This window comes from Euprymna scolopes, chromosome 17, assembly GCF_053919585.1.
Source record: "Euprymna scolopes isolate OS-2025 chromosome 17, ASM5391958v1, whole genome shotgun sequence".
Lineage (NCBI taxonomy): Eukaryota > Metazoa > Mollusca > Cephalopoda > Sepiida > Sepiolidae > Euprymna > Euprymna scolopes.
Genome location: NC_136498.1, coordinates 16,644,900 through 16,660,494, shown reverse-complemented (window position 1 = coordinate 16,660,494; position 15,595 = coordinate 16,644,900). Strand labels below are relative to the sequence as shown.

The 15,595-nt window shown below is 34.2% G+C and overlaps 1 protein-coding gene across 5 annotated transcripts in view; it reads left to right on the top strand.

Moving 5' to 3' along the window:
- The window catches only part of LOC145296697 (trafficking protein particle complex subunit 13-like), a 761,029-nt gene extending 745,749 nt beyond the window's left edge, over nt 1–15,280 (top strand). For all 5 annotated transcript variants that reach the window (XM_080142667.1, XM_080142670.1, XM_080142671.1 and 2 more), the window contains exons 7-11: nt 7,060–7,190; nt 12,666–12,867; nt 14,636–14,736; nt 14,831–14,984; nt 15,087–15,280. In XM_080142667.1, the coding sequence (XP_079998793.1) occupies nt 7,060–7,190; nt 12,666–12,867; nt 14,636–14,736; nt 14,831–14,984; nt 15,087–15,173 (675 nt within the window). In that variant the 3' untranslated portion in view covers nt 15,174–15,280. The remainder of the gene's footprint in view (nt 1–7,059; nt 7,191–12,665; nt 12,868–14,635; nt 14,737–14,830; nt 14,985–15,086) is intronic.
- Nucleotides 15,281–15,595: the final 315 nt, after the last annotated feature.

The window sequence follows — 15,595 nt, the reverse complement described above, 5'->3', positions numbered from 1 at the left end:
CTGTGGGTAGTTGAGCAACAAGTTGTCTGGTTATATTGCATTTAAACTTCAGCAGGCTAGTAAAGTCAGAGAAACAGAAAACAGGGAGGGAATTCCAAAGTCTAGCAGTTCAAAGGAAAACCAACTATTAGAGCATTCCAGCATCTAGGGACGTCAGCAGTGAAGGGGTGAGATTTTGCTGCTTGTTGCGTTGCGTTAGTCAGCAGTATGTAGGTTGAGGGGCACAAGTGCAGTGAGTTCATCAGAGCACATGGCATTAAAGTACTTGTAAAACAGGCACATAAATATGACATTGCAACAATGGGACAGGGGTTAGAGCTTGCCTGATAGTGTGGGATCTTTTAGATTAGACTCGTTTTTTGGACCCTTTCTAAGAGTGAGAGACTATGGTGCACCAACCCAAATACTCCATGCATGGATCTCTCTGGGTACTAGTTCACTGGGATGTTAAAATTGGGTAGTTTGTAATAATGTTATAAGAAATAAGATGGCATTTTTTTTAATATCTTTATAAAATGAATATTAAAACAGAAATTTTTATATCTCTAAGATGAAACAATGATTAACAAAATCTCAATCGAGGTGAAAACTTGCTTCATATTTTTAAAGGTAAATAATTTTATTTTTATTTTTTTGAAAAGCACATATCGTTTTTCCTTTCTTAAATTTCAAATTTTAATATTCATTTCGTAACGATATTTAAAAAAAAAAAAAAAAAAAAGGCTATCTTATTTCTTATATATTTTTGACTATTAAAAAGCCATTGTATTAAAATAAATATTCATCAAACGTCTGATACAAATCAAAATCCACAAGAGTTGATATTTTCTTGATCGGCATTACCTAGGATGTATAATATCTAAAATGTAGAAAAAATTAATACCTTGGGGTAGAAATGAAAATCATAATAATTCGAGGGGGGGGGGGCATCTCTGCATGCATAGTTTTCTTTGCCTTCTAATCGCTGAAAATTAATTTCAAATATTTTTTTTTTATGTTTGTTGTAATTCGCTCAGTTCATAGAATGAAAGGCTGCAGACTTGAACATTTTAGTTTCGATTCTAGGTACTTCATTTTTTAAAAATATTATTTTTTGTTTTGCTTTTAGGACTTAAAAGTAACTGAAACAAATTTTTAAAGACTTTAAAGATATCAACTAAAAAACAAAAAAAAAACAAATGTTTTTCTGCAATGTAAAAAAAAAACCTTTGCTGAAATAATTTTATTATATAAAAGGCAAGTGTAACCCTCGGTAAAGATTCATTCGTTTATTCTTATCAAGAAGTAAGCGCAATCTTTAATGTTATCATACAGTAACCATTTTTTTTTTTCTAACTAAAATTTAATCATTAGTTTTCTCTTCTCTTGATTTTATTAGTGCTTTGGAGTCTTTCTCAATTTCAGTGTCGCTTAGGATAAAGAACTTCTCTGGCTTTTGTTGGTGTTATCCAGGAGTCATAATCCAAAGTGCTCAATATCTTGGATAGGGCAGGCAGTAATCCAAAAATGAGAAACAAAAGAATTTCTCATCTAGAGGGAAAGAGGGGGGAGTTGTAATACTCTGGAGTAACCCAAAAGTTAGTTAGCTTAGTTTTAGTGGTGCTCTTCATTCTAGATAGAGCAGTGTTGCCCAGAATGTAGAACTTCTCTGCCCTTTTGTTAGTGTTGCCTTGGAATCATAATGCATATTGCTCTATGTTCTGCATCCAGCAAGTAGTAATCTAAAATTGAGATTACATTAAAAAACAGAAATTTCTCTCCTAAAAAAACCGGGTCGTGTGGATTGCTTTGGAGGCACTAATGTTGCAACTATTTAACAGCTTTTTATTTTTATGTTTTAAATGAACCCAAGCAATGCCAAGTATTCCTGCTAGTAATAAAATAACATTTAAATCAGTTAATAAGTTATAAAAAGAAATAACAAATACTGTCTAGCAGTATATTTGATTTCTTTTTCTTTTTTCTTTCTGGTACCAGATTATTTTATTCTTCCTGCAAAAGACGTTTTCTCTTAGTAGTAGCAGCAGTACTCACCCCAATTCAACTAAATAGTGACGTGAACCTTCAGTGAGTTAGGGTTAGAATGAAATAATGTTGCTGACTACAATCCAAACATATGCAAACAATGTTAGCTGTATGGCAATCAAAAAAGATATCCACCTCTAGCAAAATGTTGCTCCTTTTATTCAGCTTATTTGGACTGCCACAGGCACCCATTCTGCATAATCACGACTGTTGCCTTGAAATCAGGCAATTCCAGGTTTGCTCTTGGCACAACCAATGTTTTCTTGCAACAGGCGTATGCTAGTTGTGACTCTTCTGCATTGTCTGCACACAAAATAAAAAAGCAACATTTCAAAAAGTTTTGGTAAGATTCGCTTAATGATTTACTGCCAATGAATTAAATTCTATGGAAAACAAATCGTGTGTGATTGCCATTGGATGGTATTGCGAGACCTCCAAGGTCAGACACCTTACGAGTTGAAATTATCATTACTGTCTTAGTATGGATAATCGAATACAATAGGAAAGAAAAAAACAAAACAACAAAGACAAAGAGATAAATATTAGAAATTGTTGGGAAAAACTAGATTGTCATGTTCTAATAGAAACATATAAAAAAAAAGAGGGTAGAGATAATAGATATTCTGATAAAATCAGATTGCTAGCAGAGAAGGAAACAAAATCCCTTGCTATAGCAGCCATCTATAATGCGAGTTAGAGAGAAGTAGAATTTCCGACTCTAAAAAAAACACCCAGGTAATTTGTCAATTTAAATGGAAAGAGTGTGATAGTTTTTATTGGAGAAGTGAATTTATCGTTGCATGAATTGAGAGAATTTTTTTGTGCATCTACAAACTTTTGTGCTAAATACTCCTGAGTTGAGACGTTATGCATTTAAACCTTTATTCAGAATTAATTGAAAATCCTATGGTTTTATTGTATGTTTTTTAATTTGATAAAATAAATGTTTTCGATGCAGCAATCACATTTTCATTTCGCAGACGGTTTGACCTCGGAGGTCATATAATATAATCTGAATTGTCCAATAATTACTGGTGTACCTTTGACCATCAGTCATTGATTTTTAAAGCATATAAATGATGATTGTAATTTAGAAAGACATTTATTATTTTTCAGTTTGTTTCTTTATATATATATATATATGAATCTAATGAAGACATTTGAATCAAATGGTGCACACACACACACATAACAATTAGGTTACTATGACTTGACATTATTGCTAAATTTGAAACCTTCTCAAGCCAGTTTGAATTGTCTCCCCTCCAACTTTCAAAATCTTCATTGGCCTCATGGCTACCATAGTAGACTTATGACTCTTGTTACTATATTTTAAGCAAGATCATGTCTCTATCCTGTCACTAGTTAGATTAGAACAACTTTTAAAATTAAATCCTATGCATGAGTGAAGTTTTTTGTGTTGTTTTTTTTTTTCTTGATGTAAGCATTAAAATTTGAATTGAAATTCATTAAGTTTAGAAAGTCAGTACAACACAGAATTAAACAACAAACATAAACAGACATTTATTTGCTTAAAATCAAGGAAGTTTCAGTGATATAATGCTGTCATCAGAAATACTAGAATCAAATTTTTCTTTTTCTTTCCTCGTGGCATGATGTCATTAGAAAAGTAAAGTTTGTGTGATCTTGAATGGTGATATTTTCAAATGTTTAAAGTCATTTTTTTTAATTCTGTGCTATACTGGCTGTCTTAACTTATAAATTAAAATTTAAATAAAGCTTACATTGAAGAGAAAAATACTTCACTAATACATTCATGCAAGCGAAATTTTGAATGTTAGAAAAATATCACCGTTGAAGATCACACGGAGCTTACTTTTCTAGTAACATCATGCCACGAAAAAAGAAAAACCATAAACTTTTTTTTTTTTTTTTTTTTTTTTTTACATAGGCTTCACCACATTATCAAGGCCCAGAGGCCACTCAAGGATAAGGGTTAAAGAGTGTACAGTAGAAATTGGACAATATAGTAATCATTAGTAATGAAAATTTGGTAAATTGGATAACTTATATGGAACGGCTCATCAAGAACTTATTTACTTTAGACTTGAACACAACCATATTGTAGTCAGCCGGAAAGCAGGAAAACGGAAGACAATTCCACAGGCGTGCAGTTCTAAGAAAGAAGCTTTGTTCATGGAATCTACGATTAGGTTTAGGCACAGATAAAGAGTGGGGGGAATTATTGATAGTGTTTACAGCTAGACGAGTGTTTCTTGTGAAAGTTTGGCGAGGGGGAACCATAGATTGAAGCTCAGTCGAACACTTTCCATGAAAATAACGATACATCAGAGACAAACTCGCAACATCTCTTCTGTGAGATAGAGGTTGCAAGGAGGAGAAAAGGACTTCTCCTACGAGGCTACGAAGTCTATTTTGAACTCTTTCAAGGCAGGACAAGTCCTTTCTAGCAGCTCCTGCCCAGATGTGGCAACAGTATTCCATCCTTGGATGTACCTGGCTCTTATATAGATAGAGAATAGCATCAGCAGTGAGATATTTACCGGATCGATAGAAAGATCCCACCATTTTTCCAGCGGCCTTGGCAACAGATTTGATGTACGTGTTCCATTTAAGATCAGGACTAATTCTATTCTTGATGATGGCGTTATATTGCTTAAACATTGTTGATTTTAGACAAATGAATATTTGTTTACTTTATTTCAATTTTTTTTTCGTTTTGTGTTTCACTTGCTTTCTAAACTTATGAATTTCAATTTAAATCTTATGCATTTATTTTTTTTTTTAATTTAAGTTTTTGAGGATTTTTAACAAGTTAATATTTTTTCAGTTAGCATAAAATTTCAACTTTACTTTTTCATCTTTAACATAAAAAAGTTTAAAAGATGTTTTTGTTCATGCGTTTCAGATTGTTTTTTGTCATTTCAGTTGCTGATTTTTTTTTCAAATTTCAACCGTTGTACTCTTTGGTCTTCAGTTGTCCTCTGGGAATTTTGAACTAAACCCTGGAGTAGTTTAGTCTTCCATGCATTTTAAATCTCTGGCATCAATTAATACTTTAAAGAACAATTCAAAAATATTCTTTTTCTAGTTTTTTTTCAACTCTAAATAGTTTTAAAAAAAACTTCATAAACGAAAACATTAAAATACACATTCTATCCTTAAACTTAACTATACGACATCTTGTGATTTACACAGCATCCAGTGAGAAAGCTAATGATGTATGCAAGCAAAAGGTATGTTTGAAGAGAATGAAAAGTGAACATTGCTTATCTTATTTTGTTCATTAGGTCTTACATTTTATTAACAATGTTTCTGACAAAGGGGGAAGAATTGTTTTTTGGGTCGGAATCTACCTATCTTACACTTACGTTGGCTAGTTTTTGATCTTGAAATCTTTTTTTTTTTTTTTTAAATCTTTTACATCAAGTGGCTTCATGCTTGGTTTGGAGTAAATAGAAGTAATATCGGAGTATGGGAGGGATGAGAAAAAATGTTTTTACATAATAATGAGTTCAGATTTATTACTTTCAAAAAAAAATAGTGGATCAATTTTTTTTTTAAGATTGTCATCTCCCTAGTATTATTTCTCCTCTTATTCTTACATATATTGGCATTCTTTAGTTTCTGAAAATTATGGATTTACATTCTAAATGTTTATTCTGGTACAATGTCAATAGGAGGAGACACAGGATGAAGTCTTCAGTAGATTGCTACTTCCTGTATCTTTTCGATACTACAATGTCGAACTAGAGTCATTTCTACAGAGTGCCACGCCTGGGTAAATTGTTATGAGGGATTAACTGTTACCTATTCAGTGTAATCCAGAGGCAAACACTGATACTTATGTGCTACAAAGTTTTTCCAATATTTGAATTGCAGGTAATTCATCATCATCATCATAATATAAGAACTTGGTTTTCACTTAAAGACTTAAAAATGTTTTCCTTATTAAACTGAATATAAAGCTGCGACCAAATTTATTTTTATCTATATATCAATAAAATTTATTTTTATCTATATATCAATAAAATTATATCAATAAAATAATTTCGATTTTTCCCTTATAACTTCTGACATTATAGGAAAAAAAGAAAATATTTTTTACTGTTGCATATCTGGACAGGAGCTGCTCGAAGCACATCCTATCCTGCTTTGACAGTTCAAAACCAACTTCGTAATCTAGCAGGCAATGCCCTTTTCTCTTCTCTGCAACCTCTTTCTCACAGAAAAGACGTTGTGATCTTGACTCTGCTCTATCGCTATTTTCATGGCACATATTAGACTGAACTCTAATCTATGGTCCGCCTCGCCAATCCTTCACAAAAACACTCGTCTAGTCAAAATCACTATCAATAAATTCCCCACTCCCTATCATTGCCTAAACCTAAATACGGATTCCATGAACAGAGCTTCTTTCCTAGAACTGCCCGCTTGTGGAACTCTGTTTCACTGGTCTGCTTTCCAACTAACTACAATATAATTATCTTCAAGTCTAACATAAACAAGTTCTTGTTCAGCCTTCCTCATAAATAATCTAATTATACCAAATTACTTCTACAAACGATTATGCAACTATCACTGACTACAATACACACATTATTATGCAACTATCAATACACACATTAACCCTTATCCTTCAGTAGCCTTCGGGCCTTGATATGTGGTGACTTCTTTGAAAAAAAAAATATCCACAACTTCAATGCTCACGATTTACTACAAAAGCGTGTTCCTTCATACATTTCGCCCGTTTAATAATTATTAGATTTTAGCCTAGTGCACTTACTTTCTGAAATATATAATCCCACAGAGAGAGGAAAACATTTTTTTACTCTGATGCAATTCAGTCCTCTTACGTAAACCGCAATCACCACAAGATTTTATTCATAAGGTAACTACTTCGCATGTCGCCAATTTATTTAGCTTCTTACATATTAATATTAACAACATACTACATTACACTGACAGATTCATTTAACAATGGTTTAATGAAATAACAGAATACACAAAAATTACTAGTAAAATTATTTCAATGGTCTTCTTTTTTTTCAGTCGGACGAGGTGTATTTGGAGGCCCAGATTCAGAACATTACTCCTGGACCCATTTTTATGGACCATGTGAGTTTAGAACCTTCAGTTTCTTATACGGTCAAGAAGATGAACGACACTGAAGACAGTGAAGGGTAAGCAGTTTTTAGTTATCATCATTCGGTTTTGGTATTTAACGTATTGCTAGTATCCTAAACTCTGAGGCGGGCAACACCAGGCAATCTCCCACACTTGTTCTCCATGCAATCCAGTCCAAAGGGTTGATATCAGTCATGTTGCCTGCAGTCAAATTACTTATGCACTTAAGCCAGGTCTTTTTTAGTTTATCACACTCCATTGTACTTGGGTTATCCAGACGTGCTTGTTATGGAGTTGTACATGTGTAATACTATAGCCGAGCCCAAGTGCTAGGAAGTAGGAGAGAAAGATGACAAAAGATGCAGGAAATAGTTTGTGAATGACAATATACAGGAATTTGTTCTTAATGTAGACAAAAAATAAGGATAGGTTGAAATTAAAGTGTGATGAATAACTAATGGAGAGATCAAACAATGGACATGTAGATATATTTAGATTTGGTTTGTGAGTAATTTAGAATTGACAAAGAGTTTTATGACTTTGTTAAGTGACTATGAGGTGTGACAGTCAATGAATTTTTACAGTGTTTTTAACTATTCACAGACAAAAAGAGTTCAGTTTACAACAGTAAGAGTTGAGTTGGATGCGTGAACAGTTGAGAGTTGGATGGAGTTGAAGAGATCATGATGAACTGACAGGAACAGATGAACCCAGCTTCAACAGGACGTAGATGTGAGCCTTAGCATGTAGAGTGTTGATAAGAGCACCCACACTCATAGTCCAACCGATGTATATGTAAAGCATCAGCGTTTGTGTTTTCTTTGTTTTTCCCGTGTTATTTTATTTTTATAATTGTGAGCCTATGTGCTTCTATTGGCGGTTATCAATTTGTAAGAGACGACAACATGGCCATTAGAAGATGAATGAAAAATCCACGGCACACAATGTTAGGGTCAGCAACTTGTTGAGGGGTGGGCACGTGGTGTCACACATGGCCAAACCACCTGAAGTACCAGATGTCAGTATCAAGTTGTTAAACCATACAGGTTTAACCACCTTAGCTTTAAGTTAGCACACAACAATAAAATATTAGTAGATTGTTTCAATGAATCTGACTGTGTAAGACAATTTTAGATGCGTCAATACACATATTTCTATCAATGGTTACATCTGTCAAATTTAGCAATTTGATAATTCAGGATAGATTAAGCTGCTGCTAGTTGTTTTTGTTTTCTTAAGTTATAACTTTTGACTGTATACAAAAGCATCATTATTTTGTTTTAGCTTTTGGATGGAGATTTTCTTGTATATAAAAAGAGCGGAATTTAGAGACAATTGAACCATGAGAACTGGAGAGTGAGCTTGCATAATATCAGAAAACGCCTGACTTCTGAACAAGGGAAAATTGATGTTAAGTGAGTAGAAATAGAAGAAAAGAAAACGCAATAACTCTAACAGGAATGAACGTTTTTCACAATATGAAACAAACAAAATCATGAAAAACAAATGATTAAAATGAAATACTTTATTCATCTTGGAGACTTGAGTCATGATTACAGTATTCATCCTGGGTCAGTTGGGTCAGCTCTTTCCAACAAGTTCACCACGTCCCGAACACTGGCTGACCAATCCAATCAACAATACAAGGCTGCTTTCATTATGAGTGCATTTGCAGTTTCAGCAATAAACCCTGTAATGGTGAGGGCCCAGAATCAGTTCTGCATACTGCTTCACTGTCCTTAGCAAGGTTTTGAGAAGGCCACCACAACATTTTTTCCAGCCTGGTGGTGGTGCTAGGTCTATGACTTTGTGGATGAAGTCACTTGGGTGTCATCGAAGAATGTGGCCAAACCAACAAAGGTGGCTGGCAAGGAGAGATTTTTGGAGGGAGTGGATCTTGCAGTGAGTGCGAATTGTACTCTTTGGAGATAAACTGTTGCTAGTGCTAGTGGTTGCTAGTGTTGCATGGATGGTGCAGTGTAGGCAGTGATGGTCATATCCCTTCAGTTTGCGTAGGTCACAGACGCTAACGATATGTTTTAATGAAGATGAAGCATCATCATTCATTTTATTGTCTTATTTCCATGTGTGATACTACCGACATTCTCTCAAAGTGTTAAGAAGTGATTTAAAAAAAAAAAAAAAGAAAATTATAACAAAAAGAGGAAATAGTTGATCAGTAGAAATGAGGTTAGTAGAAAGACGATAGGATGATTAATCAAGGTATGTCACTGACTGGGGCAAAAGACAAAACATAGAGGTCAATGTATTTAGAGTTAGTTTCCCGAAAGTTTAGGAGTGGGAGTAAGCTTTGATAATGGTGTGATACTATAAAGTGGACCTGAGGTGGACTTGAGTCACCAAGTGCTGAGAGGGGGGAGGGGGGGCAATAGACAAATGAATATGAAATGTCCTACCATAAAAAATAAAATAGGAAGTAGCAAACAATGAATCTGTAGGTATTTTTAGATGACAAGGGAAGGGTTAGGGTGGCCAGGAGGTGGGGGCGACTTCAGATACCAATGGGGAGAAGACAGTCAGTTGACATCGAGTTGCTGGTTGCGATGGATCGGAGTTGATAGCCACAACAATTGGACAGTTTTTAGAGTTGACATCGCGCTGCCGATTGTGACGAATGGTAGCTGATACTGACACGTATGGACAGTTTTTAGAGTTGACATCGCGCTGCCGATTGTGACAAATGATAGCTGATACTGACACGTATGGACAGTTTTTAGAGCTGACTGAAAAACAGAGTGAGAGAGACAAATTGCAACTAGCAGATGAGCCTAACCTTGGTAGTACGGGGGGGAATATAGTTTCACACACACTCAGATTCCACCTGATATGTATGTGAAGCATTAGCGTTGTGTTTTTCCCTTCTTTGTTCCACGATTTATTTCAATATTTCTACTTTTGTGAACCCACGTGTGTTCCCGTCGACAGTCGCCAGCAAGAAAATGATGATCCGGCCATAAGAGGAATAGTTGAACGAAAAATCCACGGCACACGACGTTGGGGGGGGGGGTCGTCAATCTGTCAGGGCCAGAATGGTTTACAGCTTGGAACAGTTGATAGGTTGTGGATCGAAAAAAATAAGATGGATTGATCAACTGGCTGACGAACATGGCCTTGAAAGACAACTAAGAAGTAGATGTTAGCATTTAGAGAATCGATGGTATTACACACACACCCAGAATGCAACAGATATCTGCAAAATTGTGTTGGAGTCTTGTGTTTATTCTTTTATATCTGTGAAGCAGTACTAGCTCTTGGCAGTCGTCAATGTGTGAGAGATGACAATCAGGCCAGGATGAGGTTGGAAGATGAAAGAGAAGACCATGGAACACAACCGTGTTGAGTCGGCGATTGTTGATAGAAAACACATTTTTTACAAGGGATTCAACATATTTCTGACAGCCTACAATCGGTCTCCAAACCTGACGGTCCTGGATATGACCTTAAACTATATTCGATGGTGAGGCCCCAGCTTGTGGGCTTTGGGGAGTGTGGAGCCACCCTTTAATTGCCATTGCTCCCAGGTCCACTCTGATCCGGAGTGGTAGTACCTGTTAGGGTCCCAACTATGGGTTAAATAGAAACCGACTTAAAAAACAAATATACTCTATTAAAAAATTGTTCTTCAAAATCACTGGATTCGGCATTAAATAACCCAAAAGGGTTGATATGCCGTAAAACAAAAACAACCAACCAAACCTGACAGTCTTAAATGTTGATTGCATTCGAATTCTTGAAACGTCATTCACCTCTTAAGTCGGGTTGAACCGGTTCCATCCATGCTATTGCATCCTACACAAAGCTGACCAAACCTAGCGATCTTTAAACACTCGCTGTTCCAATAGCAAACTTTGTAGATTTGTGAGTTTGCCGTTGGAGAGTCTTTCTTTCTAAGATCTTTGTTGATGGTTTCTATCCAAGTTTTCTGAGTTCATCCAACCTTCCTTCAGGATTCTGTCTCAATGTTTTTGTATTTTCTTATCCATGAGTCACTTCTCTCAACGTGGTCAAACTAACATTGCAAGAGTGCATTAAGATTTGATATATTTGTGACTTTTATTTCATGAATAAAATGAAATTATTATACTCATCTATAAATATAAAAGAGAAAATGTATGTATGTACGCTTTTCCTCGATGTCCACAAAAGGCTTCTCTCAGAGAAGCGCTCGCTTCACAACTTCTTAAAACTTTTTATATCATCTATAAATTGTAATATCTCACAGTTAACCACGGAGCTCGCCTGTCTATTTAATTTTGACTTTCAAACATTAATTATTCCACATTTCCCGCATCGGCACGCATTACATTCGGTTTTCGGTATAAACAAAAAGCGAAACTCGACTCTAATCACAGGCCCAGAGCCAGTGGTCTCTAGAGAGCTAAGTAACGTTTGGTCAATGTCAACTTCGTCATATCAGACGGTAGCTTTCATTTCGAGATGAGGGAGCGGGTTTTTAAAAACAAACAAACCGATTTATTGACCTCATTAAAAACTGTCCCGCACAAAATGCTAACTGCTGAATAGCTATTGCTGTCACGTCAATCAAAAACACGCACCTGTTTTTTTTTTTTTTTCCATACTTTACTATTTTCCAACTGCGCTTCGTCAAGACTTCGTTTTTTTTCACGGGCACCTGTTTTTTTTCACATTACGGGGTTTTTTCACACACACCTACAAACACCCGGGCAACGCCGGGTACCCCTCGCTAGTCCATACATAAATTGTAATCTTTCTGATTATTGTTTATATCCTCCATGCTATAATAAAGACCAGTGTGTATTTGTACATATATCTGTATGTGTGTCTATATTAATAAATATAGGTACATATAAAGGGAGTTTGCTTGAAGCATTGCTAGTAAATAAGTATGTAAGTGACTATAGTGATGTAGAATACTGGGTTATCAAAATGATGTGAAGTAACAAACAAACGAACGAAGGTCTTGTTGATTCTATAAATCTGCGTCTATTTTTCAAATTCAATCAGATATATAATTCAGTAAATATGGACTTACTGTTTAATTTAACCAGGATCGTAAATGTCTTATTTTGAGAATAAAATCTCTTTTTCAAGAAGCAAACAAAAGAATGTTATTAAAAAAGGAAAATTTTTCATTCTTACAACGCTGTTTTTATTTATTGTTTTTTTTTTACAGCATTCTTTTGGTTTTTCTAAGAATTTATAGCCCACTCTAAAAATTAAATTAATTTTAAAAAACACTTTTTTGTGTTTGTTCTGTGATCAGTTTTGTAAATTATAAAATCGGTTTGATTTTTTTTTTTTTACAAATTTTTTATTTAATCATTATTTTGAGCAATCAAAATATATGCCAAAACCAACAAAAAAGTTAAAGTTAGAAATAATTATTTTTTCTTATCTTAAAACAAATCGTTTACTCATTTCAAACAAGTTTTATAGTTACTTAGTAATATTATACTTAGTAATATTATACTTAGTAATATTAAAAAAAAGTATTTATCTTTTTTAAAGACATTTTTTTGTTCTTACAGTTCGCATCCCGTATTCGGCAGAGTGAATTATCTCAACTCGTTGGACACTCGGCAATACTTGTATTGTCTCACGCCAAAACCCGAGGCCTATGCTGAGAGTAAAGTGCTGAAGGGGGTCACTAATATTGGAAAATTAGATATTACATGGCGTACAAACATGGGAGAACGAGGCCGTTTGCAGACGAGCCAACTTCAAAGAGTGGTAAGTGGAGAAAGAGTTAATATATGCACATACTTACCAACTAGTTGAACAATAAATTTGGAAGAATTAGCCTTTTCAAGGTAAGATATTTAGTCTGATTGAATTTATAAAAAAAAGCCAAAAACTATATGGTCCCCCAACTGATGCCTTGAATTTTAGGAGAAAAATAAAAATTAGCCCCCAAAAGTGTTTTTTCACCCCTAAAACTCCCTGGGGCTCAAGCCCCCAAATTTTCTCAGTGTCAAATATTACGCTTCCAGATGCATATTCATGTGGTCTTGTGTTTGGATAATTTTCAGTAAAATCTAATGTCCTGAAAAGTGCTATTTTTGACCATTTTGACCCCTTTTGACGCAACCAGAAAGTTTATCTAAAATCCGAGAATGGTACATTTCCTACCTAGTTGTAACTTCATGCAAAATTTCAGAAAAATGTAAGAATTTTGGAAACAAACGGACAAGGGTGAATTCTAAGATCCAAATCCGACCAAATCAGTGGACCAATAAGTGCAGAATTGATGACATTGCATATTTTTTCTTACGAAGACGTTATCACAATGATGAATCAATTATGCTGGTATAGTTGTGTTGAACGTTTATCCTCCTAGGTAAACCATTGCACAAGAATAGATGTCTTGAATCGCAGGAAGTTTGGCCAGTCAAGGAAAATGTTTAGCAAGTGATTGGGCAAGATTATAGAGTGGAACTTGGAGAGTGAACTTGCGTAATATCAGAAAAGATCCAACTCCTCAACAAGGAAAAAGTGATGTTAAATAAATAGAAGTCACCATTTACCAAGGTTAAAAAGGCATTTGAGGATAAGAGCTAAAGAGATGGAATGGATTGTCAGTTGAAATGCTAAAGAATAAACTGAAAAATAGAATGAACAAAATCTGATTATGAGAGTTTAGTAACATTGGATTTGAATACAATATTGTAGTCTGCAGGGATGCAGTTCTGTGGTAGTGTTTCACAGATGGGAATTTCTTGCAAAGAAATGTAGATCTCGTATTCATGCAAAAATAAAGAATGCATAAAAATGTAACCTCAAAATACAAGTTTTTTATTGTTGTGTAGTTCAACAATGTTATACAGATTCTTGAGCTGTGAAAATCCCTCCGATAATAGACATGCCTTACATAACAAATCTGAACTTGTGCAGAATAAGGACATTGCTATTGTTAGAACTTTCTGGACAATTTATGTAAAACACCGAACAATGCCAAACAAGTTTTTTTTTTTTTTTTTGTATATGCTGGCTAATTTTTGCAAAAAAAATATTATTATGAAGATAATGGCATGAAGAATTAAAAAAAAATATTCTTTGTTACAGAGAAAATACCATGAATAATTATTAGACAATTGTTACGAATCTTGAAACAAAAATTAAATAACAAAACAAAAAAAAATATTCATAAATATTTTTTGGTATAACTAATTTTTAATTTTTCTTTATATAATTTTTCTGATTTTTTTTTATTCAAATCAATATATTTATTTTTAATAAACCAATAAATAAACGTTTTTTAAACAACTCTAAAAAAAAAAAAATTATTCATCATGTCTGGGTGAATAATGGTTTTATAGAGATATGAGCACATGAGACATTTTTTACCTTCTTTGTAGCAGACTTGCTAACATCTTTATTAAACAATTACAAAAATGAAGATCGATATTCGTGAAAAGTAGAAATCTCCAAATATGAACCTTGAGCATGATCTACCGTTTCCATTTTCATTTCTTTCAAACAAACCATTAATTCTTTGCAGGCTCCTGGTTACGGAGACATTCGTCTGACAGTAGAATCTATTCCAGACACAGTCACCTTGGAGACGACTTTTACCATTACATTCCGGATTACTAACTGTTGGTAAGTTAAAGACCCCTTCCCTCCCTCCTTCTTTAAGCATTCTCTTAACAAAATCTGTGCAAATATTTTTAACCAACTTTCGGTTCAATTTCAGTGAACGAGTTGTCGACTTGACTTTGATTCTACAAAACAACATTTCCGCCGGCGTTTTCTGGTGTGGTTTGTCGGGAAAACAACTGGGAAAACTTCCACAAAATAACAGCATGGATATCCCTCTCACTGTTATTGCCACGTCGCCCGGATTGCAGGTCAGTGCAATAACTCGTTTTAAAAGCAATAAAATTAGTGGCATTTACATTTGTTGGTTCCACACGATCATCTCACCTGATTTTTGTTCTGTTTTTTTGCAGACCGTGTCTGGCCTTCGTTTAACTGACAACTTTCTGAAACGTACCTATGAACACGATGAGATTGCGCAAGTTTTTGTTTGTGGCTAAAAAAAATTTTTTTTTAAATGAGGAAAGTTTGTTTTTTTTTTTTTACTTTTTCATTGTAGTAAATTAAAATTGTTAAATAAAAAAAAAAATTGACTATACACAGAAAATGAACATTTTCTTTTAATTTTTGCTTAGATTTTTTTTAAATTTCAAATATTAGCAGGTACACTGTGGTGTCCATGAAATGGATGAAAACCCTTGTATATGTTGTATGTGTCCCGATTTATAGATAATTTCTAAAATAAGAGGTTTTTTTTTTTGTTGTTCTTGGAGATTTACCAGATACAGATAGCACCTCTACAAAATTATTACCACCTTTTGTTTGTCTTGAGATGTCAATAAAGACATCACATTTAGGTATAAGGGAAGTAGCTCCTTGATTTAAAAAAGAGTTAATTTCCTTTAAGTATAAAACTGTAAAA